The 25,893-nt window shown below is 38.0% G+C and overlaps 1 protein-coding gene and 1 long non-coding RNA gene across 2 annotated transcripts; one reads left to right on the top strand and one right to left on the bottom strand.

Moving 5' to 3' along the window:
• Positions 1 to 635: 635 nt before the first annotated feature.
• On the bottom strand, positions 636 to 15,725 carry LOC148190370 (uncharacterized). Its single transcript, XR_015776202.1, has 5 exons — positions 15,589 to 15,725; positions 14,470 to 14,611; positions 12,177 to 12,318; positions 6,242 to 6,355; positions 636 to 2,533 (listed from the first exon to the last, which is right to left on the bottom strand). It is a non-coding gene; the product is annotated as an uncharacterized LOC148190370 (long non-coding RNA).
• On the top strand, positions 3,704 to 24,327 carry slc12a1 (solute carrier family 12 member 1). The gene is made up of 26 exons (XM_042492055.2): positions 3,704 to 4,166; positions 5,764 to 5,904; positions 6,285 to 6,360; positions 8,427 to 8,522; positions 8,874 to 9,013; positions 10,399 to 10,509; positions 10,601 to 10,712; positions 10,820 to 10,947; positions 11,696 to 11,780; positions 11,937 to 12,100; positions 12,188 to 12,295; positions 12,424 to 12,547; positions 13,835 to 13,936; positions 14,255 to 14,410; positions 14,491 to 14,590; positions 15,167 to 15,278; positions 15,612 to 15,752; positions 16,397 to 16,503; positions 16,593 to 16,675; positions 18,765 to 18,890; positions 19,562 to 19,690; positions 21,953 to 22,064; positions 22,256 to 22,342; positions 22,488 to 22,623; positions 22,918 to 22,985; positions 23,081 to 24,327. The coding sequence occupies exons 1-26, from the start codon at positions 3,909 to 3,911 to the stop codon at positions 23,214 to 23,216; spliced, it is 3,138 nt and encodes a 1,045-aa protein (XP_042347989.2). The 5' UTR covers positions 3,704 to 3,908; the 3' UTR covers positions 23,217 to 24,327.
• The last annotated feature ends 1,566 nt before the right edge of the window (positions 24,328 to 25,893 follow it).

Genomic DNA, 25,893 nt, shown 5'->3' with positions numbered 1-25,893 from the left:
GCTGATATCTCTAAAACTCTGCAACTCACACCAAAACAAAACAAACTAGAGTGATAAATAGCACTACAGGTAAGAGGAAAAATATTTACTTCTAATTTTGGGGTGAACTGTCCCTTTAAGTCAAAGCCTTCATGTCAAATCTGATCCTGAGTTCAGGCTGTGTTGGATTTTAGACTTATCGTGTTGAACAGCTCTAGCAGCCTGTATGGACGGACAGGGCAATGATTACCTACCAGGAGATACACTAATGTTTCATATCAGTTATTAATGATTATAAAGCTATTACGTTTAATAATTTACTTTTAATGGAATCAAAACTACATTGCACTAATGTGTTTAGTTCTTTGATATCCTTTTGCTCATTATTTGCAGGTTTCTTATCAAAAATATTCTAAAAATAGTACACTTTTGAAATGGAAAATGTATCTTGAAATTCATATTTGACAAGTCTAAGCAAAGTGGGACAAACTCAGACAATTTTTTTGTTAATATCTTTTATATTTATGATTATTAAAAGAATTCAATAAAAGTTACCCCAGTTAAACATCATATATCATCATACATATATCTAATTTATTCTAATTTATACACATATATTTAAAAAAAATAACAAAGGTGATTGTTGTCTTGTTTTGTACAATAGCGATTAGTGCAAAGCTTTTCCTGTGACCACTTTATAATAAGAAACAGTTCCTGTTTCACCAGTCAAATGCTTTTGTGAAGCTGCAGCAGCAGGAAATGTTAATAATAATAATAATAAAGTAATAATATTAGTAATAATAATAATAATAATAATAACAGTGACTTAAAATATATTTTTTTCAAATAAAATCTTTGAGATTATGATTTAAACCTCTCTTATCTGAAACCTTTTGACACCGGTTGATAGAATTGATAGAATCTCACGAAGATTCAGGTGTAACATTCACATAAAGCATACATAATAGATCACGTTTGACTGGAGATATTTCCTTTTATTTGCAACTGAGAGATATAATTAGCAGGCCGGTGCTGACTGGAGTAGCATCACCCCTTTGAGAAGTAGTATCAGTAATCTCGTATGCTGCACTTTTGCACTTCATCACTTTTTTTTTTAATATTGCAGTGAGCAGAGTAAGGTTTGATAAATCCTGCAGAGGGATTTTTTATGCCTCTTTTGAGCCCTTTGGACTTTAACTAGAGTGCAGATTCCCTTGTTCTGTGCAAATTGGAGCATATGCACCTGCTGCTGTGGATTCACCATATAGGCTCAACTGTTCTCAGGGGAGTGCTACAAACTCTGAATTTACTCGAGAACAGCAGACCAAGTCTAGCAGCCTTGATCATAAAAAAGGAATCATGCTAATCTCAAGTCCAGACTGTGGGAGAGTCTGCAGGGCCTGAGGATCACTAACTGCACCAAGACAACTGCAGTGGGGCATGAGACAACATCTTGCTCTGGTTTAAACTCAAAATAAACTCAAAATCTGACAATGACAATTCAGTGGTGGAAAATATATTTACTCAAGTACTTTTTATCTCCTATTACTTTAACATCTGTGCTACTATAAAGAGAAATATTGTACTTCATAAGGCACTGAATATATTTAATAACTTTAGTTATGTTGCAGTAATGCTTGTAATATTATGAATACAACTTTAGATAAGATAAAATTTTATTGGGGGGGTACACAAGCCCAGTAGATAAAATAGTTAAAATTAGCTCTACCTCTCCCAGCTTCAACGTTAAAATGATGCAAACATAAATGCATCAATAATTATAATCTGATCACATAATATGCATTATTCTATTTCTTATTAACACTTTCAGGTATATTTTGATGCCAGTGCTTTTGCACATTTGATTGAGTAAAAATTTTAATGCATGACTTTTAATAAGTTAGAGTATTTTTCAGAGGTCTGGACTCGAGTCACATGACTTTGACTTGATTTAGACTTGAGTCACAAATTTGATGAAATTTTAAAAAGACATGCAACTCGACTTGGACTTTAACATGACTCGTGACTTGACATGGACTTGAGTCTTGTGACTTGAAAATACTTGATTCCCTTCCTCAGAGCCCAATTATTAAAAAGTATGTTATTTGAAAAGTCACATCCACTTTGTTTAAACTAACCTGACAGCATCCAATAAAGATGCAGGAGAGAAGCATGAAGAACTAATGTTATGTTACTAAGTGCCAGTTGGAAATTTTTTTCACCAAAGATAATTTGTTTGTGTTGAAAAACTAATCAGTGGTCAAGACAGAGAAACAAAGGGCAATATGCAAAATGTGTTGGTCGCAAATTTTTTTTATGTAAATACAGCAAGTTAAAACTCAGTTAACATAATTACTCTGTTGTTAAAATGGTATGTCATGTGGCATTATGACTTGTTTGGGACTCGAAATTCAAAGTAAGACTTGGGACTTGACTTGGGACTTTTTGTGCAAAAACTTGAGACTTACTTGTGACTTTGTGAAACGCTGACTTGGTCCCAGCTCTGTTATTTCTTCTCTCTACTTTTAAGTAGATCTCAGTATTTCTTCCACCTCTGCAAACATAAAGCAAACACAACACAAATATGAGGATTAATATCTAAAGATCATCATCACCGATTTAAATGACTCATTGCAGTCTGATTAAGACTGAGAAGTAAAGAGGAGAGCTGTACATTGTGTTCCATGTGGAAACTTTTCTTTCTACAGCATGACTCAGTCAGTATCATTCTTGCAGAAAACCATAACAGCATTGGAAGCACCGTGTTCTGAATCTGATAAGCATTGTGAAATTGATTGCCTCCTTTCAATCTGCACATAAAAACACGTGCTGGTGTATTTTTCTCTGCCTGAAATACAGCCAAGGTCAGATTTGGAGTCATTAGCCTGCCTTTCACTGTGTGCATAAATCACCGTGGTGTATCAGTAATAAGGAAGTTTACCTGTTAAGAGGACTTTTAAAGGCACTTTAGAAGTCATGCGGCTATAAAGAAGTGCCTCCGGCATGTTCCCGTAATTCATGGTCTTATATTAACTCTCATTTTCTTCATGAATACGGCTATTTCTTCAGTGTTAGGCGACCCATGCGCCAACTTTCGCTGTTAACACGTTGTGGCAAAGAGAATCATTAGAGATAATATTTATTTAATCAGTTATATACTGGAACGCTTATGGGCCCGATATCTGAGTCACTATAAGATTGATTTCCCTGCTGTTATCACACTAGTTCTATTGATTATATCCCATTGCTTATATATCTCGTGTAAAATGTATATTTTTCTATCATGTCATATTAGCTTTATCTTCTTCATGCACATTATGAAGGAGCTATAACCTTGAAACTTTTCCTACTCGATCTGCTGGTAGTGGGAACTTCCACGAGGATGTTTCCCGATGATTCATCCAAGAGGCCCACAGGTCTGAGGAAATACTATCCACAGCACCATAAACAGCAACCAAAGGACAACATGTGCTGTTGCCCTGCACTTCAGACAATAATATTAGTAATCAATTCTCCAGAACTCAGGCACTGAGCGCCTTTATCTCTCGTTCGGCGTTTATGACTTGGTTAATCGTTAAGCAATGCCTTTGTGTCCCTTGGGATGGAGCAAGGACATATCTGACACCCCTCGTTCAGTTTCTTAAGGGTTGATCCGGATAGTTAGCCAATAGCTGGCAGCCAGATTATGACCCTAGGATGCAGAGTATAAAGGTAGGCCATCTGAGACAAACCGAGCTTAAGCACAAGACGCTCAGAGTGGCGGACGAGATCTCAATTAACCCCATAGTCTAGTCTATACATCCATAAACAAGGGCAGCCACGCCAGTTGATGCTGTTTTGAAACACCGTCAGATGACCGAAGACTTAAGACCTACACGGCTGTTTTATCCTTGACTTTTTAAATCGGAGAGTCTCCTTCAGCATTCCTGATGGAGAGACTCAAGTCTAACGGAGGGGAGCATGTTAACGCCGCTTATGATCCCACTCTGGATGAACCTCCTATGTATCAGGAGACCAACTTCTCTAACGGGGAGCACCGGACGGTCCGGCCCTCGGTGGTCAGCGCCTTCGGTCATGACACTTTGGACCGGCTGCCTAGCATTGACTTCTATCGCAATGCAGGCAGCGTGAGCGGTCACCGGGCTGTGCGACCATCCCTGCAGGAACTCCACGATGTCTTTCAGAAGGTGAGTAAAGATACAGATCTCTTTCGCCTATTCTCGTCTTTCCCTGTAATACATGGTGTGCATGTTTGTCCTTCACATCACCTTCTGCAGAAAGTACTTTCCACCTGCCCCCCCCCCCAGCGTCCCAAATTCAAGTCACTGATTCCTTAACTGCAGTCTCCACTCTGCTCCTGACCTACACAGTCCATTCGCTCAGGTTAAAGACTCCAAACAGAGTGAATGGGATCTTTTACAGTTGTTTAATCATTCAAACATCATCACTTTCAGTGTCCGTAGTGCAGTCATTAAACCTTTACCCAAAGACTTGTGAAACTAAAAAGGACACCGAAAGTTATTTCTGGAACTTGACGGCGACTGACACACTTAAAGAGTTTTTTAGTGCTGTTTTATTAGGCCATTATGCTGCCTTGTGTTGCAAAAGAGATGGGGTTATAGGTCATTTGGGTTTTATAGGTTGAGCATTTCTGAGCTGACTGAAAAAAAAGACATATTTTTTTAGCAGTCTATCCCACCAGAAAATAAAATAAATTATGTGTCATTCTATTGTGAGACAGATGCAAATATGTAATGACATCTCTCAGCCAAGATCTTAAAACATTTCGCTCACTTCAAAAGACTAAGTATAGCTGACTCTGTAATACATTCCTTAATCACTGTAAAAAAGAAAAGAAAAAAGAAAAAAACAGAAAGGATCTGAAATTTAGCTGGGGGGGATTTTTACATAGTTTAAAAAAATGAGGGAAAATGTACATGAAACTATACTTATGATTCTCTTTATGATAATTTTAGAATTATGTTTCAGGAAAAAGAGAAAAATGCATTTTTAGCACTTTCTTGAGGCCTTTTTTTGTTTGTTTTCAGGTAATTTTCTTGTACCTTTTTAGTAGTTCTTGCTAGTTTTTGGGCCAATTCTGTTAAGTTGCTCATCACCCTCTTCCTTTGTTTTTTGAAGAAATCGAGCCAAGTTCCTCAGGTTTTAAAGGGTTAAAATTTTGATCAAATGAATGACCCTTCATGTAGTCAGAGATTTGCATGACTCACGAGTAAAATTCTCTTTAATGACAAACTCCATGTCGCCGCCACTGAAAGGCTGACACGTTGTAGCATAAAAATCTCTTTCTTTCAAGTAAATGAAACGCATCTGAGAGGTCTCACTTAATCAGACGTCAGACAGGAGAGTCATTGAGCAGTCAGTATCCATCTTCATAGAAAGTTCAAATTAGGTTTGTCTTGTTCTCTCTATTTTTCTCTTCAGTTTACAGGAACAGACACGCTGCAGAGTAATGTCGCTGCAAATGTTTTATCAATCTTCATCCAAATCAAACCACTGCGGATTCCTTTGCCTCTCTAAGTTCTCTCCTGTGTATTACAGACAGCAGGAGAAGACAAACACATCACAAAAGTTAGTCTGTGTCTCCTCGTGAGAGGACAGAAAACTTATTAATAATGACTCTTCTTCTTACAAGTGAAAAATAGTCGACATTTTTAGCCGACTGTGCTAAAAGCATCATCATCATGCATATATCCCAGTTGTGTCTATTAAGACAAATTTCCACGTTTCCATTCTGGTATATTTTCCTCAACATTTTCTCAACAGAATGGAGCAATCTCTGTGCCAGACACCGTGGAGGACGATGGTGAGGGGAGTGACGGGACCCCCTCTGATGACCTGGAGTCTGCTGCTCCCGCTGACAGCAATAAAGGAGCAGTAAAGTTTGGCTGGATAAGGGGCGTCCTGGTGAGTTATGTTGGGTCATGACGGATTCCCTCTACTTTATAGAAGCAGGAGCACTTTACATAACTGTGGCCTTGCAGAGGACGCTCAATAACAAAACAGGGTCATGTCTTGGGGCGATTTGCATTTCCTCAAGAGCTGCTGGTTGATCATTTGTGCTCCTGGAGTACAGATACAAAAAGACCCTAAAGTCTTGTTTAGTGCCTTTAGATTTAGTTCCAAATGTTTCGTTTTGTCACTGAAATTGAAATTGTGGATACATTTCTATATGTTCCAGTATGCATCTCATTAAAACCATGCTTCTATCCCTCATTCGACATAATAACAAACAATGACGCACCACACTGAAGACTTTGACCTCAGGTTGTTCTTCTCTTCCACAGGTGAGATGTATGCTGAACATCTGGGGTGTCATGTTGTTCATCCGTCTGTCCTGGATCTTTGGTCAGGCAGGCTGGGGTGAGTGAGACAAGAGTATATGTTTATCAGATGGGACACTCATTCATTTTATGTAATTTATATTTTCTACCTGAAGCTACTTTCTCCCATGTATTTACATGTGCTTTCATTCAGTGTTTTGAATTCACCTCTTGACGTCATGCAGGCATCATGACATCATGGCATCAGGCATCCTTTCCAATGTTTTTATGTCTAAGTGACTATGGGAACAACAATTTTTGATACAAAAATAGAGTCCGCACACTAGATGATGCTCCCATGAACATTTTAACCTCCATGTGTGACGTTTCCAGCCCAAGCCCTTCCTCAGACATGTTTCCACACGAAAAAGTAATAAATGTTCACGGGAGCATCATCTAGTGTGCAGACTCTGCTTCTGTATTTTTTGCATCTACTTTTGTTTTATCCAGCACCTAATATTTAACTACTTTTGGACGTGCATGCTGCTAGACTTTTTTTCAAAGACAATTTTTGAAACTGGTCCAGTAATGAGCGAAACATGCTGCAATGTAACCACTCAGGGTATTTACTCAAAGTCAATTCATTTCCACCGTAAGTGCTTGTTTTTGTCACTGACCAGCCCAGATTATCATTCTAAGTGTCTGACATCTTATGGAGAGATGCAGACGTTTTTGTTAAAGAAGATCCTTTTTAATTATCCACAAACAGCCCCAAAATCACTATTGCCAAACACATCTTTTTAAATAAACTGTTGTTTTTGCCCGTATATTGCCAGCATATTTCCACATTTAAATGATAAACATGAATTGATTTCAAACAAACCAGAGTTGGTGATTGTTGAAAAAGTGTTAAAGCAAACCAAGATGGCTTTTATGAGTTTTATTTTTTGTTGTTGTTTTTGTTAAATTATCAGACACAGCCCCGAAATCACTATCACTAAACACACTAGACTCCTTTGAATAACAGTAATTTTGTCATTGTACAACACACTTAATTCAAAGTCGACAGAAATAAAATAAAACTCAAAAAAGCAGTCTTGGCTTGTCTTAACACTGTTTCAACAATAATAAACTATAGATGAAACTTTTAATTTATCCAGCTAGTTGTGAAAATATATTGGCTATATAAATGCTTAAATTACTGTTTATTTAAATGAAGCCTGGTGGGTTTGCAATAGCGGTTTCAGGTCCGTTTCTGATTAAACAAAGACGATCTTTCTCTTTAACGAAAAGGTCCATCAGTGTAGGAATCCTTTCCATAATGTTGTCAAACACTAATAATCAGAGTCTGTCACTGGCAAAAACAAGCACTTTTAATGGATGTAAATAGGTGGTGCATAATTGCTCTGATTGCGGCTTTGTTGCTCAATACTGGACCAATTCAAAAACTGTTGTTCCCATTAGACACAAGACACAACAACTTAGACACAAAAATAGGGGAATCTAGTCTCCAGGATGAAAAATACAGTAGTTACCCTTTAATGTAGGCCTTAAATAAAGCATGATCAACCATCAGTGAACCCAAAAATGACTCCTTCAGGTGAAGTGGGTTATTTTCAGTTTTATAATGTTATCTGGAGCAACAGCAGATCCCACGTGTCTCTGTTCTGAGAAATGAGGGTGCTGTTACCAGTAATTCTAGAAACTAGAGACAATTAAAGGATTATAGCCCTCCACTCATTAGCGGTGAGTGATTGAATTGGGACAGATTCAACCGAACAAGCCTTTCTGAGGTCCCATAATGATCCAAACTTGCTGAAGGTCTAGTGTGAGAGCCAAACCTCTGTGAACAGTGTGCTTGTGCGAGAGGTGGAAAGAATGGGGAAATTGTGTCAATGGCTTCATGAGTGTGTTCATTGCTTGAGAACCTATCGATCGGCAGCATCTTTTGTTCAGGCGGCGTGACTAAATGGTTTTGAGAAGCAGGAAAAAAAAGCTGCAGGCGTTAGGCTGCGCAGGTACAGCAGACGGCTTCTAACTTATAGCCTCCGGGCTCCTCTGGGATTTTGACTCTGTGTGTTTAACGGTGACTGTGGGGAGGAAGTTCTATGACTGACCACTTAAATGAGTAAATTACAGCTGAAAACAAGTCTTTTTGCATTTCAGGTCTGGGTATTGTGGTTATTGTTCTCAGCTGTGTGGTCACCACCATCACTGGCCTTTCCATGTCAGCCATCTGTACTAACGGTGTGGTCCGAGGAGGTGAGACAATCCATCATCAGCCCTTTCATGCAGACATTTCACTCATAGCAAAAACTCACATAACAGCATCACTGCAGCCAACAGTTTAAACATTATTTATAAATGTATATAGCCCGAGATAACACGCACACTCCTCCTGACATAAAATCTTTCACTGAGAGAATAGAATGACCAGGAGGGCAGATAAAGACACATGGCTCACAACTGCACCTGAATGTCACCTCTCGAAGCCCTCTCTCTGTTTTACAGAGACTTCAACTTGTCCCCGACATTAAATCAATGAATCATTGATGTGGTGATTAATCATCAACCAACATTATGTATGTTGTGCACTTCATTTTGTCTTTTCAGGAGGAGCCTACTACTTGATATCTCGTAGTCTGGGACCAGAGTTTGGTGGGTCGATTGGTCTAATTTTTGCCTTTGCCAACGCGGTGGCTGTAGCCATGTACGTGGTGGGATTTGCAGAGACCGTGGTCGACTTGCTCAAGGTGTGTGACGTTATTATCCTCACATAACTGTAAAAGGGATTAAGGAAAGACACCTCAGGTGAAAACATTTTTATGCACAGATCAACTTTGAGATTTTGGACTATTTTGCTTTAATAACATGTCTTCTTTCAGAAAAGTGCAGGGGTCTTCAACATTTTCAGTCTAACGACCCCTTAGCTAAAAGAGCAATGGAGCAGGGACCCCCTACATATTTAAAATTGAGTTGCACATGAAACTGGGCCTACAACAACGTGTAGAGCAGCCTAAAGTGACAAATACAAACATACTTTCATATGGTCCATACAATGTTAAGCTATTAAAATAATAAGTATTATATTCATATATTTATACATAATGTTTTACAGATAGAAATCATCAGTGTCGTCTACTGTAAATTAAATTGTTTTAATATTGTTAATATACAAACAGTCTGACATATTTTTCTAATAAGATGTTGGATTTGTGTTAATATATATTTTCAAGCATTTTAATTTTTAGAGAGAAGTCTCTTTTTTTTACTCATACTCGGAACCAAAAATCTCCACTTCGGTAGGTCTTCTATACACTACGTTTTCCAGTTTTATTCATATCTATATTCTGAGTTTTTTATCAGAGAGTTTTATTAAAATCTGGGGTTTTTTTTGTTTGTTCTCAAAATAGATATAAGTCAGCACATATTTCATCAGATGATGCAGAATTTGCATATCTAAGCTTACATTTCCAGAAAACTTGTAATAAAAAAAAATATCATAATGTAAGTAATAAACTAATAAAGTTCCATGGTGATATCCATTAGTTGCATTTTTTAACCCTATTTGCCTTGTGTCTTAAAAATGTATAAAAATACATATCTATAGAGCCATTTTCTCAAAACAGTTTTTTTCTCATAAAAATTACTGTAGCACTTAATACGCACCAAACTTCCCAGTTTTATTCCTATATATTGTGAATGTTCATACAGAGGGGTTTGTTTAAGTATCAGTTGTAGCCTGATTTATATACCATTTCATTCCTAAAACGTGTCAAAAATTGACTTTTAAATGGCTGATGACTGTCTTTTCTGATTTATGGAGAGTTGTCCAAAATGTCCACGGTAAAATCTTTTGACTCTGATAGGTCAACAAAATGAAACGAGAATTTGAACCTGGCTTTATTCAATTTTCACATTTTTGTTGTGGAAATGTATGCAAATAACTGCGAACATCACATTTTAGATGACTGAATGACTGAGTAATGTATGTGATTTTGGGGAAGTATCATGGTGATATCTGTTGGTTAAATTTTTTACCCTATTCACCTGTTGTGTCTCCTGTTAATTATAAAATAGGCTATCCAAGATATTTGATCATACACTAATCTGTGTCTGTTCTTCCCTCCGCACTCAGGATAACAACGCCATCATGGTGGATGAATTAAACGACATCAGAATCATTGGCTGCATCACAGTCGTGTTGCTGTTGGCCATATCAGTTGCTGGCATGGAATGGGAGGCCAAGGTGAGAGATGAACATAATGCTGGTTGTACGACAATCATCTGGACTTGTTTTTGTCAAATGTTAATCACTTTTATTGTTTTTGTCCACACAGGCTCAGATTATTCTGCTCATTATCTTGCTGGTGGCCATAGTAAACGTATTTGTCGGAACATTCATTCCTGCAACCGATGACCAGAAAACCAAAGGCATCTTTAATTATGACTGTAAGACACCTTTCTCCAAACCAAAAAACAATAATAATTGAACTCACAAATTTTAAGATGACCTCTATTTCTTTTCTCTATCTCCATTTCTTTTCCGTCTCTTACAGCGAAAATCTTCTTAGAGAATTTCCCTCCTGATTTTAGAGAGGGGCAGACTTTTTTTTCAGTGTTTGCCATATTTTTCCCTGCTGCAACCGGGATCCTGGCTGGAGCCAACATCTCTGGAGACTTGCGGGTAACTTTTTCCTTCAAAAATCATTGCATTAAGAGCCATTGATAGGCATCATTAGCTGCTGTGATATGTAGCTTTCTAAACAAAAGGCTGGAGCTGATGGGGAAAAAGAGAATAAACCTCTGCATTTTTGTACTTTTTATACCAGTTTTGGACCAGTATCAAAAGCTGTTTAATTTATTTATTTTTTAAAATATTATCTTTATTATAGAAACGTTTCTACACAGAAATGTTGAGAGAAATGTTGTGAAAACTTTTAAATATTTAGCCCCCAGCTCATCTACTGCAGTCTACTGACAACAGTAGAGAAGTCGGTATACTATTTTTAGTAGGTTTAACTGTGTTTAAAAAAACTGCATAGGCTCAAATTTTGGAAAAAAAAGGGGCATTTTAAATAGTTTCAGTAGTCATTTTTTGCAGTGTCGATACACTGCTAGCAGCTGCCCATATTTTAGTTTTTCTTAAGGTCAGTGTCTGTCATTCTGTTGTTCTCTGCTACTAACCAAAGAAAGAAAAGTCGTCATTGTCATGTTTTAGCCTTGTTATAATTTATATTTTAACACAAAGTTTTTACCAAATGCTCTCAATCTCAAATATTCCAATTTTGGTATCAAAAAATGGTAGTGATGATCGATATTTTCCACGCTATTGTTTCAAAGTTGGATGCAAATTCTAGTATTGTGACATCAGTACTTCATAGTCACTGCTGTGTCTGGAATATGTGTCCATTGTTTTATAAATTGTTTTATAGGATCCCCAGGCAGCCATACCTAAAGGTACCTTATTGGCCATCCTGATCACTGGCTTAACCTACCTGGCCGTGGCCCTTTGTGTCTGTAAGTGCAGTAATCCATGAAATGCAACTCCAATGAGAAAATTTACTTATTTACATTTGTTTCTTTGTCTTGATAACACATACAGACATATTTAGGATTATTTTTAAGTCTGAGAAATACTAAACAATGCATCTGTTCCTCTCTCTGATTGGTCAGCTGCCACTGTTGTCCGTGACGCCACAGGAAACTTAACTAGCATCATCAACAATACACTGCCATATTCATGTAACGGTACAGCACAGGCTGCTTGTGAGCTCGGCTATGATTTCTCATCCTGCGCGGAGACGCCATGTGAATTTGGCTTGATGAACGACAATCAGGTACACAGCTTCTCAAACTCTAATCTGCATATGAGAAGGAGATTTTTTTTAATCTCTAATGTTTTCCTCTGCTCACCTCTGGTTCAGGTGATGACCATGGTTTCTGGGTTTGGTCCCCTCATCATTGCTGGAACGTTCTCCGCCACCCTGTCATCAGCCCTGGCTTCCCTCGTCAGCGCTCCTAAAGTCTTCCAGGTCAGTAATGCACCACAGTTTTTCTAAATGAAAAGTTTTAGAGGAACTATTAATAAGATTACAACTAGATTATTACTCTTAACATGTGAAAAAAAAGCTTTTTTAATTTAAGCTCTGTCTGTCCTCAGGCACTGTGTAAAGACAACATCTACAAAATCCTCCACTTCTTTGCCAAAGGACACGGCAAAAACAATGAGCCAATCCGTGGCTACATCCTCACATTCTTTATTTCTGTGGCCTTCATTCTCATTGGTCAGTTCAAATGTCACATCCATCATCCATCCTCCTTCACCCACAAAATTACCATTTATACATCAGTTATTCATGTCCAACACGTTCTCATCATGTCACATATTGCCGCTTTATTAATGGACGTCCGTATCTACATAGTAAGCTCTATGTATCCTTCTGCATATGCTGCTGACATTCTGGGATGATACAACCAACGCCAAGATGTCAACAAAAGCACATGCTTAGGATGGGGCAACAAGGGCACGAGTGGTTAGGTGTGGAAAAAAAGCATCACATTCAGATGGGAAGCAAACACGGATCTCCCAGGTGAAAGTCCAGGGTTTGTCAGACCCAATCACCACCCCTCCCACCCACCCTATAGGAACCTTCGTGCTACTCATATTATTTCATTACCAACAATGTCAACCTGTTGCCATGCAGCGGCATATCATGCAGACGCAACAGGTTCTGTCTCTCTGTCCGACAGCATATCATAACATCACACCTGTCTAGCCGCGTTTTCAGCTGGAGTCGCCCAGCAGCATATCATACTGCTGTAAAAGGTGACTTTTGGCATTGGGACCTTTTGCCCAAATCACTGCAAAAGTGGCAGCATTTGAGGACTTTGGAATAAGAACAGGTTGTCATGTTGTGTTACTTTGAATTTAAGAAGAAAACTTTGTTTTTCTCTCATGCATCTGGTGAACAGATAATCCAAAAACACTAAATATTGTTGCTAAATTGAAGTAAACAGCGACCAAATTTAACAACACTAACTGTTTACAAACTCCCACATTGTAACACTAACCAATGACTTGGACCAGACAAGGCTGTTTAAGGTTTCAACAGTCAGTCCAATTAATGAAAGCTAAGTTAGTACACAAGGGATCAGCACTTTTTGACGGGACTGAAAGTGAAAGCATAAGTAAGTTTCACTTTTAGACTGGATAAATGAGACTTTGATTCAAGATGTGTGAGAGGTAATAAATAAATTTTGATATAGTTTTGCTATTGTTAAATGTGATCCCCATTTACTTTAATTAATCACCAATTAATAACAATGTCTGCTGTTTTGGGATTCTTTGCTCAACGGGGCATGCAAGAAAAATAGACATATTCTTCTTGAATTCAAGGTAACACATTGTGACTAATTGATATATAAATGGTCATTTTGTGGGTGAAGTATTCCTTAAGCAGCTTCACAACAAATAAACTCTTGAGTGAATATGAAAATGACTTCATGTTTGTGCATTGAATCTAAGATAATTTCAGATTTTTATTGATGTTTTTATGTTTTTGTCTGTGAAGGAAACCTGAACACCATCGCTCCTATCATCTCAAACTTCTTCCTGGCATCTTATGCTCTCATTAATTTCTCCTGCTTCCATGCATCCTACGCCAAGTCTCCAGGTGGGTCTCTACAGACAAAGCTAGTGGCTTATAAATGAACAGCTCTGCCTGCAGGCTGCAGTAACTCTACACATTACTGTCCACTGATGTCTCAGTTTCGTTTTTGGAATTTTGCTTGAGTGCATGGAAATATATTCCAACAAGGTCACTAAAAACGCCAGCTTTAAGACATTTCTGAGGACAAACTGAGTTGCATTAGAAAATAAAATTTGAGTGTTAAGTGTTAAGGATTTTTTTTGTTTGCACAGTCTGTGTCATCACTTGTCCAATAGTTTGCAGTTACTAAATGTGGCCTATCTTCTGTTATGGTTTTCACAGGCTGGAGACCAGCATATAAATACTACAACATGTGGCTCTCCCTGTTGGGTGCATTGCTCTGCTGCGTCGTTATGTTTGTCATCAACTGGTGGGCCGCTCTACTCACATACGCCATTGAAATCCTCCTCTACATTTATGTCACTGTCAAGAAGCCAGGTGAGCTGCGTGTACATGTTTGCACGTTTAGAACATTCGTGACGCCTGCATGAACTAACCTGTTAGGATTTTCTCTCCAGATGTGAACTGGGGCTCGTCCACGCAGGCGGTGACATTTGTGAGTGCAGTCAGCAATGCTTTGTCTCTGTCTGGTGTCGAGGATCACGTCAAGAACTTCAGGTAAAAGTCCGTACTGCATCACTGTGGGTGCAAATATTTAAAACAATATAACTTGTACAAAATTGTCCTTAAAGGAATACTTCATCCACAAAAGGGTCAGTTACTTAACAGATGTTGCCTTCAAGTTTTGAAGAAAACTCTGTTTTTCTTGCATGCCTCCAGTGAAAAAAGAATCCAAAAGAAGGGAAAACAGCAAAACTATATAAAAATATCTCTTTAAAAAGTCTCACACAAATTGTGAAGTATAATCTAAGTCTCATTAATCCAGTAGTATGTGTAGTACTTCCCAAACACATGCAATTTTACTGAACATTACTAATTAAAACTGAATAAAAAAGATAAACTTATCTATGTTCTCTTCAAAGCCAGACTCTATTGACAAAAGCAGTAATTTTAAGTCACTGACCACGGGTGCTGCTGGTCTACCGCTGCTTTAATCGGTTAGTTAGTTGAAGTATTCCTTCAAAAGTATGACATATAAAAAACTGACACTGATTTGATGATATAAATCAAAGCATGTTTTAAAAATCCTAAAATGCTGAGGGGCATTGTAACACGTGTTTGTTTCTTTCTCAGGCCTCAGATTTTGGCACTGACAGGTTCAGCACGAGCCAGACCAGCTCTCCTGGACCTGGCTCACTCCTTCACTAAGAACTACGGACTCTGTCTGACCTGTGAAGTGTTTGTGGTAAGCTTATATTGTCATCTCATTATTTGCAAATGCAAAACAATGGATATTATCAAGGCAGCACATAACGTCTTTCCAAAATCTTTATTTAAATATCAACCTCATATTTAAATAAAGATTTGTACACCAAGCAAATTTAAATTTGTGCAAAGTGCAGACTTCACATGCAGTGGCTATTTAAGGGAATATCAAGCAGGAAGGAGGGAAATGCCAACTGTCTGGATACCTGAGACTTAAGTTTAGGGTCAGCGGTGTCTTCTGAATATGTAAAAAGGTGTGTTTCTCTTCAAACACTTTCACTCACACACACCTGCATGTTGTGATGTCCTCCAGGGCCCGAGGTCAGAGGCGCTTGAAGAGATGAATGGTGGCATGGAAAAGAACCAGCTGTGGCTGAGGAAGAGCAAACGCAAGGCATTTTACGCCGCTGTGGCCTGTGACAGCTTCAGGGAAGGGGCCGAGAGCCTGCTGCAGGTCAGTGTGGTTTTTATGACACATTTTTTCAACTGAAAAGAAAGAGAAAAAAAACAACAAATAAACCTGCTAACCCGGAAAATCCATTCGATTAATGTGTAACCTGTTTTGATCAGAGAGAGACGGCACATTTAAACATTGCAGAAACAGGTTTTATTGAGCCGTTTCACCCTCACAACAGCAAGTATCTATTGCTGTGTTATGACTCTGGCTTGGACTTGTCTTAAAGATCTGACCAGGACATTAGTGCAGGAGGTAGAGGAGAAGAGAGTTAATGAGGAGCAGGAAAACAGTCTTATGGCTCCGGCTATCGCACTTTGGAGATAAGGCCTCGGTTCATTGTCAGGATTGCTTACTTCAAACAGCACGGCAGATTAAAAGCTATAATTGATTAACACTGCATCGGATGAGTCCCTGCAGACAAAGTGAGATCTGCTGAGTGTTCTGGTCATAATTTTTGGCAGTGAAACAGCTTCACCGCCTTCTTGTGTGGGACATTTTGAACATTTTTTTGATTTTTTTTTTCTTTAGTTAATGAAGACTCCAGGTTTTCAAACCTCAGGGTAACATTGTGCCTGTGTTGCTTCAGAGAGCTGATTTGGGGTTTTATCTTAATGCTGTGAGTTTGGTGCTTTTCCCCACAGGCTTCTGGTCTCGGCCGTATGAAGCCTAACACATTAATGATGGGCTTCAAGAGAAACTGGAGGACTATGGGCGCGGAGGCAGTGCAGACTTATGTGGGAATACTGCAGTAAGTCACACATGAAAATGATGCACCCAAAAATTGAAGAGAGATCTTTGTGTTTAACTTCTGTCCTCATTGTCTATTCCTTTATGCAGCGATGCATTTGACTTTGAGTATGGGACAGTGATTCTGAGGATGAATGAGGGACTTGATGTGTCGCACATTGTCGAAGCCGAAGGTCAGTGTAAAAACTTCTTTAGACTATGTGCTTTAATCTGCAGGAACGCCACCATCACTGTGACAGTTATGTTTTTGAAGTCAAGCAAGCTAAAAATAAGGCTCAGGATGAAACACAATGGCAGGAAATAAGTGCCTTCAAGAAGCCGCATTTAACAAACATAACATGGAAATACCATTTGTACTAAATGTGTTTTAAGATATTAAGGTGAATGGAGAGCAGTAGTCAAATGGAAGTTACTTAAAACCAAGTCTGACTATGTTAAACTACTCAAAAGAAACAAAAATAACTGCTCTGCTGCTGAACTTTTATTCTGAAAATTACCCACAGTAACCAGCAGTAATAAAACAACACTGATAAGACAGGGCACTTTGTTCTGTAGATTATATGAATTTATAAAGGTCGGGTAGTTAACAGATAAGATGCTAAAATAACCACCAGTTTACAGCTTTGCCTCTGAAGAAGTATTTACAGTAAGAAAGATAATCGTAACGTGACACATATTGACAATCGATGGTGGGTCTTCCTGTGGACAACATAGCTGGCTGCCAACCCCTCAACCTTTTTTTAAAAAATGAACATGAGGGAAAAATGCTCCAAAGATCTGGTGTTTACTGTCAGTGTGTGGCATTCAGCTTAAAGTATTCATCAGTGAGTGATCATCACAGTCCGAACATGCGAGAGAATTAGGCATTTTCACAAAAAGTTGTGTTGATTCCCTAAAAGGAACTACCCACCTGAGAGCTCCCCCAGACAACTACATACCTGCAAGGGTTTTTTTCTGTCTGCATTTGCCCCGCCAATAGAGTGCTTATAGGGATGATGCTTTTCTGCAGGCTGACATGGATGTTAGCATTGCCCTGGTTCCCTTGTCAAAAAGCCTATGGGATTTTTCCATTGGGTTTTAGCTTGTTGCAGAAAATGAAGTCTGTGGTAACAAAAGCTTATGATACTCATGATATAGTCTCATTTAGCCACTTGTTAGCAACTGCCTTTGTTCCACACACACACATAAAACTTCAAATTGTGAAAGTCTCTTAAGCTAGTGTTAAACCCAGACCTCATTTCACACCCATTCAAAATCCCACTGACTTTGAGACGAGGGAACCAGAGGAACTGAAATACTAACTAAATTCCAAGTTAGGACTCATTACGTGCTGTTAGCCAACTGGCAGTTGATATGGCAATGCCACTTTTGTTTTGACGAGTCAGTTTTTTTTATTTCCACCATCATATATTGCTCAGTTAAGCATGGACTTCACTAAAGCATTTGTCCATGTTTCCTTCCCTTTTTTTTCATTGCAACCCATCGTTTGTTTTGTGTTGTCTGTTGTTTGCATGGTTAACAGGTTTTAAAAAAAAGGCACTGAACCAATGACTTGGATCCAATAACAAAGTCAGACAAAGCGGTAAAAGTTTAAACGATGAGTCCTTTTTTTGACTGCTGCAAGGCCTCAGTCAGTGAGGCAGGCAGACGTACAAAATTAGCAGGCTAAAACAGGGTCAATAAAGGCAGAAACTGGTCAAAAAATAAATAAAAATAAGACTTGCAGTAAAATTCACATGAAGGGAATGCTACGATGCTGCCACAAGGGAACACGTTGAACTGGCACAGAGGGAGGAGAACAAAAACACTAAATGCTGGACAGGAAATGGAGGACCTGAAATACCAGCTGAGTGTCAAAATAAACTCCTGGGAATTGCAGGGAATTCAGTGTTAACGTTAGCTGATTCAAGAATCAGATTCAAGACATAAAATGACTTTTAAAATGACATACATTTAATCTTTTGACTTGGTATAAAGGTATCAAATATTTTCAAGTCAAAAGTCTCATGTCCGAGTAAAGTAGCAAGTCACTGAAATTAAAGTCCAGATTGAGTTGCAAGTCTATTTGGATTTTGTCTAAAGTCATCAGATTTGTGTCTTGAGTTTAAGTCATTTTACTAAAGTCTACATCTCTGGAAAATGAAAAAATAATAGCTGTCGGGGGATGCAGAGGAAGCTTGTCATGCAGAATGTGCAAGGTGCGGCACTATTCACACTGATTACATATTTATCCTAAACCAGAAATCTATATCTGTCTTTCAGAGGAGACGCTAAGAGCAGCGAAGGAGCAACTGGCCCTGGACAACGAGATGATGCAGAATGGAGGGAAATCGAAGGGACTGTTCAGGAAGTCCAGAAAATCCTCTCAGCAAGTGCTCACGACCAGAGGTACAGTATCTCTCTCTTGATGTTACTTCTCTCTGTTCAGATTTTACCTGACATTTAAAAAAAGGCTTCGATCTAAGCTATGTAAAGCAAAGATTGCATCAAAAGACGACTGTGATCTTTAAATATGTAGGAAAAAGAAGTCTCTATCTCCCTCTCCTCCGCTGAGATAACATACATTTAACAAAAGGAAAAATGGCACACATCTCTTTTTGGGAACTTCTCCACACTCCCTTTGAGATATAATTGAATCAAGCACTCCCACTAAAGATGTCTCTGAGGGTGTAATCCAATAATATGGTCCCTTTCGTTCCAGCTTGAAGAGCATCCTTTAAGAGCAGCCCTTTAACCCAGACGGCAGAGGGTGCTTGCAGCCTCTCGCTCGATCCGTCTCCGTCTCTACGACACACACACACAAACACACACACCACTGAGCTGCGTCCTGGCAGGACTGCAATGGTCGTTAGTATGCGATCTGGATCCCACTCATTGGAACATTAAACCTGAGAGATGGCTGTTCCCGCTGATGTAGAGTCGGCCCTTAATGTTGATTTGCGCTAGTTTTCCCATCCAACTTAACTCTCCATGCTCTGTCAGTGAATTAGATTCCCTCCTACTGTTCCTCTCCTTCATCCACTTCTCATTTCTCGCATCTTTTTCTCTCCCTCTCTCAGTGTCAGTGTGCGGCCCTCCACCCCCACAGGTGGCCAAGATGAATGAGAGGCTGTTGGAGACCAGCACTCAGTTCCAGAAGAAACAGCCTAAAGGCACCATTGATGTGTGGTGGCTGTTTGACGATGGAGGTAGGTGCCGGTTCCCCGAGGCTGTTTTTCTCTTATGTATCTCGCCATAAAGACTGTAACAGATACGTGCTCAGACACACACCACTTTCCCCTTGATGCTGATGCAGACAACCTGCAGATTAAAGAAATCTGACTGAGCGAAATTAATATTGTAACTGAGCCCGGAGGAGCCTACGCCAACGTTTTCCAAAGCTCTCCTCAAGTACCACTTGTCCTGCATGTTTTTAGATCTCTCCCTGTTACATCACATCTGATTCAAATGAACTCCTGAAGCTGTTTGATAACAGGCTGATCATTTAACCCTTTGAGACAAAAACATGGGAAGAAGGCAATGTGCAACTTAACAGGAAATCGCCCAGATTAGCAAAAGAATTGAACAAAAAACAAAGGAAAAGGCAAAACAAACAAACATACAATGTAATTACCTGAAATGACTGCTGTAAATAGACTATTCTGGATATTTTTACCTTTTAATTTTTTTAATTGATTTCCTCTTTCTCTCTCTCTCTTTTGAAAAACACTTTTTTGGGGCCTTTATTGATGGGACAGGTTAATCTTGAAAGCAGGAGAGAGGGGATGACATGCAGCAAAGTGCTGTTGCAATCAAACCTACAGCCAAACGGGAGATACTTGGTGCTCTGAACCTAATTTTTAACCAATTTTCATGTTATTTTTGCCAAGTTGCTCATTACCTTTTTCCCCATTTTTTTTTTAAAGAAGTCAAACCAATTTCCTCAGGTTTCAAGGGTTTAAATGCTTGTGAAAGGCATCTGGATGCAGCACAAGAAAAGTGACGTCAATCCAGGTTTCAAAGCGTTAATTCAGCTGTGTTGCAGCAGAGAGAGATCTTAAACATGCAGAACAAGTCGCCCTCGAGGAGAGGTTCAGGAAACGCTGGCCTAAGCTAAAGTTTTCACAGATCAAACACCACCTTGAGACTTTAACCCAAAGTGTTTGACCCTTATTTTTGGTTCAAACTCACTTTCACTGTTTCTTAGTCTCAGAACAAAGGTGTTCCCTCAAAAGCAGACAAGCCCATAATTAAATCAGAAACATGGATTAAGAATGAACAATATTATTAATATTAAACATATGACAAATCACTGTGTAAACCAGGACAAGGAGATCAAATGTTTAAAAGAACATAACAACATAAATAAGTGTAAACAAACTATGAAATAATCTTTAAAAATGGAGGAACTATTGAAGCAACAGTATGCAACTTTTAGTTGATTGTTGAGTCTCATTCCAAGGTCGTCAAATAGCGACACATTTGGCTGATGGTCGGACCGAAGCACCAACCAAATTGTTTGTATATGACGATTTGGGAATGAGACAACAACAATCAGCTAAAAATTGCACACTGTTGCTTTAAGATAAATTTCAAGGATGGATTACAGTCAGCAAAAATTCACATCACACTAACGGCTAAAACCAAAATAAAACAGCTAAGACCATGCAAAGACAAAGAGCCATTTTATTTGTTTAGTCTCATTTGTTCCTTTATCCCTGATCTCTAAAATTTAATTGGGAATACATATTCATATATAATACTTATATCTTTGTGATAGCTCTTTGATTTTTTTTAACCTTTCAATAAAAAGAAAAATATGCATTATTTAAAAAAAAGAGCAACATGTCCACATGAATAGTGAAGATTCTTAAAATAGTGCTTCACAAATTGAGATTTAAAAAATAAAAGCAACCTATGGAACAAAACCCAATATTAAAATGAGCTAAAATACCAAAATAAAACAATCAAAAGGCCCTGATATAAAAAGTGGGTCATACTCTTTGGGTTAAAGTCTCAAGGTGGCGATGTTGATATTTGTTAGGTGATAACTTTAGCCTACGTCCCTTTGGGCTCTGTTACAATAGCACCTGAACAATAATACAGTTAGTTTTAGTACAAGAACAGAACAATCGACACACTAAACAATCAATAATAACTTTCAAATGTAATCAGGACTTTCGAAATCAAGTCTCTTGATGCTTTTACAGACAATAACAGTAATCTAATCTCAGAAATGCCAGATCTGGATCACGACCAAAATCTGATCGTGTCCTGGCCCACGCTTGATCTGTCCAACAAATTCATGGAACTGCTCCCATAAGTGTTAAACACTGACACACATAAACTGACAAGTCCAAAAACCTTACCATCTTGGCAAATTTGAAATACCATAATATGGATTTTCTACAATAACAACAGCTGGATTCATTGGCTTTACAGTTAAAAAAAAAGCGTTTCCTCTCTCTTAGGTCTTACCCTGCTGCTCCCCTACATCCTCACCACCAGGAAGAAGTGGAAAGACAGTAATTTGAGGATCTTCATCGCAGGGCAGCCTGGACGCACTGAAATAGATAAAGAGGAGTGAGTAAAAAAATATAATAAAATAATGTTTCAATATCTATTTAAGCTAAATGGCTGGAAGTTAGATTGTGGAAATTAATTGGCAAAATCCAGATATGAAAGCGTATAAGCCAAAAACATCCATTTATTTACAGGAGATGTTTTTTAGCATTAACTGAAAGTTAATCAGTGTGTAATAATCTGTCTTGCAGGATGAAGTCTCTGTTGCACAAATTCAGAATAAACTGCACGGACATCACCGTCATTGATGACATCCATGTTCCACCCCGATCTGACAGGTAATTGCATTTTTGCAGTTTTACTGGCGGCAGCAGGCCAGATGGTGCTACAGTAATAGTAAAATGTAATCAACTCAGTATTTACATATTATACAATAAAAAAGTATTTTCCAGTCAGCTCATGTTCTCATCTGCTTTCCTCCAGCCTGAAGAAGTTAGATGACATGATTGAGCCTTTCTGTCTGCATGAGGGGTCTAAAGACACTGCTCAGGCTGAGGCCATGCGGAAAGAGCATCCCTGGAAAATCACTGACGAAGAGCTGAGCACCTTTGAGGAGAAGGTAAAACCACTGGCACTAAGTCAAAGCAACAGATAGATTTTTCACGTTTACCTGTTGTGCTGTTAATTGTTTTGGTGTGGGAAGGCAGACAACTCGCACCAAAACAATCTAGACTGATAACTAGCAGGTCAAAGGAAAAATATACATTTTTAAATTTGGTGCGAACTATCGCTTTAAGATTTTAAATACTGCATAGTTATAATTATGCATTCGTTTGTTTTGGAGGTGGTTAAACAGCAAAGTCAGGTTAAAATTCACTTTTAAAAAGTAACTTGCGTTTTTTTTTTTTTACAGACCAACCTGCAGGTACGATTAAATGAGCTGCTGCAGGAAAACTCCAAATCAGCCAATCTGATCATTGTGTAAGTACAACCAGCTGCTGATTAACACTGAACTACCAGTCCTTAAAGAAACAGCGTCTAACGTACTCTCTGTACCCTCAACCCCCAACCTGCAGGAGCATGCCCATTGCTCGTAAGGAGTCTGTCTCTGACTTCCTCTACATGGCCTGGCTGGACGTTCTGACAAAGGACCTGCCGCCCACCCTGCTCATTAGAGGAAACCACAAGAGTGTGCTCACTTTCTACTCCTGAGTGTGCTATAGGTAGCTATTAAAGGAAATAAATGGCAGTACCATAATGATGGACTATGTTCATAAAGCACACCAGAACCTCGGATGTTATTCAGTCTCCCAGACCAACACAACAATATAACATAAGTATTTTTAGTCAAGTCCTGATTGGGGCATTCATACACACAAGTGCCAAGACAAGAAAATGTAAGAAATACCTAAAAAACAAGATGAAAAGTGGTCAGCGGGCAAAATTGATCAAGGTATAAAAAATAATTAGCTGTTTCAGTTACAGCTAAACCTTGTTAATATTTTAGCATTATGCTGTTTTTATCACCCTGCCTGGGCTGTTTTATATTATCTTGTGGAAATCTGTGATCTGGAGAACAATGACTTACACTGTGTGAAGTTGCAGCCGTCAACTCGGAGAACTTTATGTATGCTGTCAGTGAGAAACAACACTAGTATCAATAAAGAAAAATATATTTCTGACATTGTATTAGAACAGGTCAGACAGTCTGAATGTGAATTTAGGAGCAAAGCCAAAGTTTAAGCTCTTTGCAACAATTGGCAGGTACATGTATAATAATCAGAAGTTATTATAGGTATAGAACAAAAACCAAAAGCTCACATTTTGGGGGTTAGAACAAAGTCAAATCACATGTCTCCCTGACTCCATCAGATCAGTCCAGTGAACAAAGGCAGAGGCTGCTTTCAAGGGTTAAACTGAGGGACTGTGTTGCCTGTCCTTGTAAAATAAATGTACATATTAAATGTCTGAATTCACTAGTGCAAGTTTTTTGAGCAATAGAAGAACTCTTTCTTTCATAAATGATTTACAGCATCTGTTCTTTAAAACCATGTTAGAAATGGTTTGATTCTGAACATTTCTTGATATTCACTGAGTGAAAAATACACTGCTATCATAAAACTGTTTATTTTTTCCAAATTACACTGTTTAGATATGTTTAATGTTACTATCACAGCACACTTTGTTTTAAGGAAAAATTTAGTGAAATAAAATATTGTAAAGCCAATTCTGTATATTTCTGAGCTATTGTCTTAATTCCTATTTAAATATATGACTGCAATTGCTTGAGATGAATGATTAATAAAATCTAGAGCTGTTCTTATTCTTGTTTCTATCATTTATTATGAGATAAGATCAGATCATTTCAGATATTGTTTGTCCACAGGGAACCTGCACTTTTCTGTTGAGGTACACAAGCTGCAGTATTTTCATTTTGTGAAACTATACTTCCTACTGAGGCCTATGCAACGGTTGTTGTTAGAATGTAGCACACAGGGTTTTATGTGCAAAACACAAATATTAAGTCTATGTAAGACTGAAGGCTGCAGGACCAGCTGCTAAAACTACAAAATATTTCATGATCCCCATCTGTTTAAAAAACACAAAGTCTGGGGAAATCTATGACCAAATAGTCATTCTGACACGTGTTCAGCATCAAATAACGTATTTAATGCAAAAGGATATATTAATGCATTAGAGGTCACATTAAAGTCTTCAAATCAGCCCTGAATGTGAATCCTATCATCAACATGCTGTATGGCAATGCTGATTTATTCCCAATGGGGGGCAGCAATGGACTTGAGATCTCAGACTTTTGAATAGTTTAATTTCCAGCAATAACAATTTAAGAAGTTCATTAACGATTGGGCCACTGCAGATTCAAATGGATTTTGCGCACCAGTAGTCAATATAATGATTGTAATTACATAATGAGCAATTTGAATTGTTTTTGAATGACTTTTTGTTTTTCATTCTGTTCTATGAACAGATAATGGATATTAGGTTTATTGTTTCTAATTTATGAGGGTTGCTGTGCCTTGTTGGTCTAAATTTGTTGATGAATTGGAAAAATATTTGGAATCTTCCATACAAATATCTCCTTACCAACAACGTAAAGTTATATATAGATATTATCCAACAAGTCATTATCCTATAAGACATTAACTGTTAAATTTGTAAAAAGTATCCAGAAACAATGCTATACCTGTTCTGGCAGCATCTCTACACTAACAATTTCTGGAAAGATGTATGCAGATAACATTTACCGTGAATTTTCTCCTGATGATTATTTAAGCAAAGAAGGCTGATTGTAGCCTATTTATAAACACAAATCTAGCCATTTTAAACCTTAATTTACAGTACTTGAAAATTAAACTTTACAGAAAATTAAGACCATTTTTAACTAAAAAAAAAAAAGAACAAAAAGAAGAAGAAAGCTGCAAAACACATTGATTTATCTCAGCCAATGTTTTCCCCTGGCTTTGATTTTTTTTGTTTCTATGTCTGTATTACCAATTTCTATGTATATGATTTATATTGGTAATGAAGATTTGATTTAATAAAGCATGTAATTGCTTACTGTTGTCACAAAAAGTTAAGACTGTATTTATTTGCACAGGGAATAGTGTAGTACACTATATATGATGTATACTTTTGATTGTCTTGAAGATATGAAATCGATTTTGAGCTAGCTATATAGTGTTGAGTTTCCAGGTACTTTATTTTCTCAACTACTGAAGAGATAAATCATTATTTAGAGCTACTGTATATATTAGAGTCTTTGAGTTTGTGTTGATTGTTGTGTGTTGTATTGGTGTTGTAAAGTGTGTAGTCGAACTGTCGGTATGAATGTAACGTATATTTATGTAATCTAGTAAATTAAACATTG

Source organism: Plectropomus leopardus, chromosome 1 (genome assembly GCF_026936395.1).
Source record: "Plectropomus leopardus strain MGB_pleo_1.0 chromosome 1, ASM2693639v1, whole genome shotgun sequence".
Classification (NCBI taxonomy): Eukaryota; Metazoa; Chordata; class Actinopteri; order Perciformes; family Serranidae; genus Plectropomus; species Plectropomus leopardus.
Note: the sequence above shows the minus strand (reverse complement) of the source record. Positions and strands in the feature narration are given on the sequence as shown.

What these genes read in the sequence shown, in the direction of transcription:
- slc12a1 (XM_042492055.2), top strand. Translation starts at nt 3,909, where the DNA reads ATGGAGAGACTCAAGTCTAACGGAGGGGAGCATGTTAACGCCGCTTAT. An exon ending in AGGCATCTTTAATTATGACT is followed by an intron (nt 10,713 to 10,819) that starts GTAAGACACCTT and finishes CGTCTCTTACAG; the next exon opens with CGAAAATCTTCTTAGAGAAT. An exon ending in GCGCTCCTAAAGTCTTCCAG is followed by an intron (nt 12,296 to 12,423) that starts GTCAGTAATGCA and finishes GTCTGTCCTCAG; the next exon opens with GCACTGTGTAAAGACAACAT.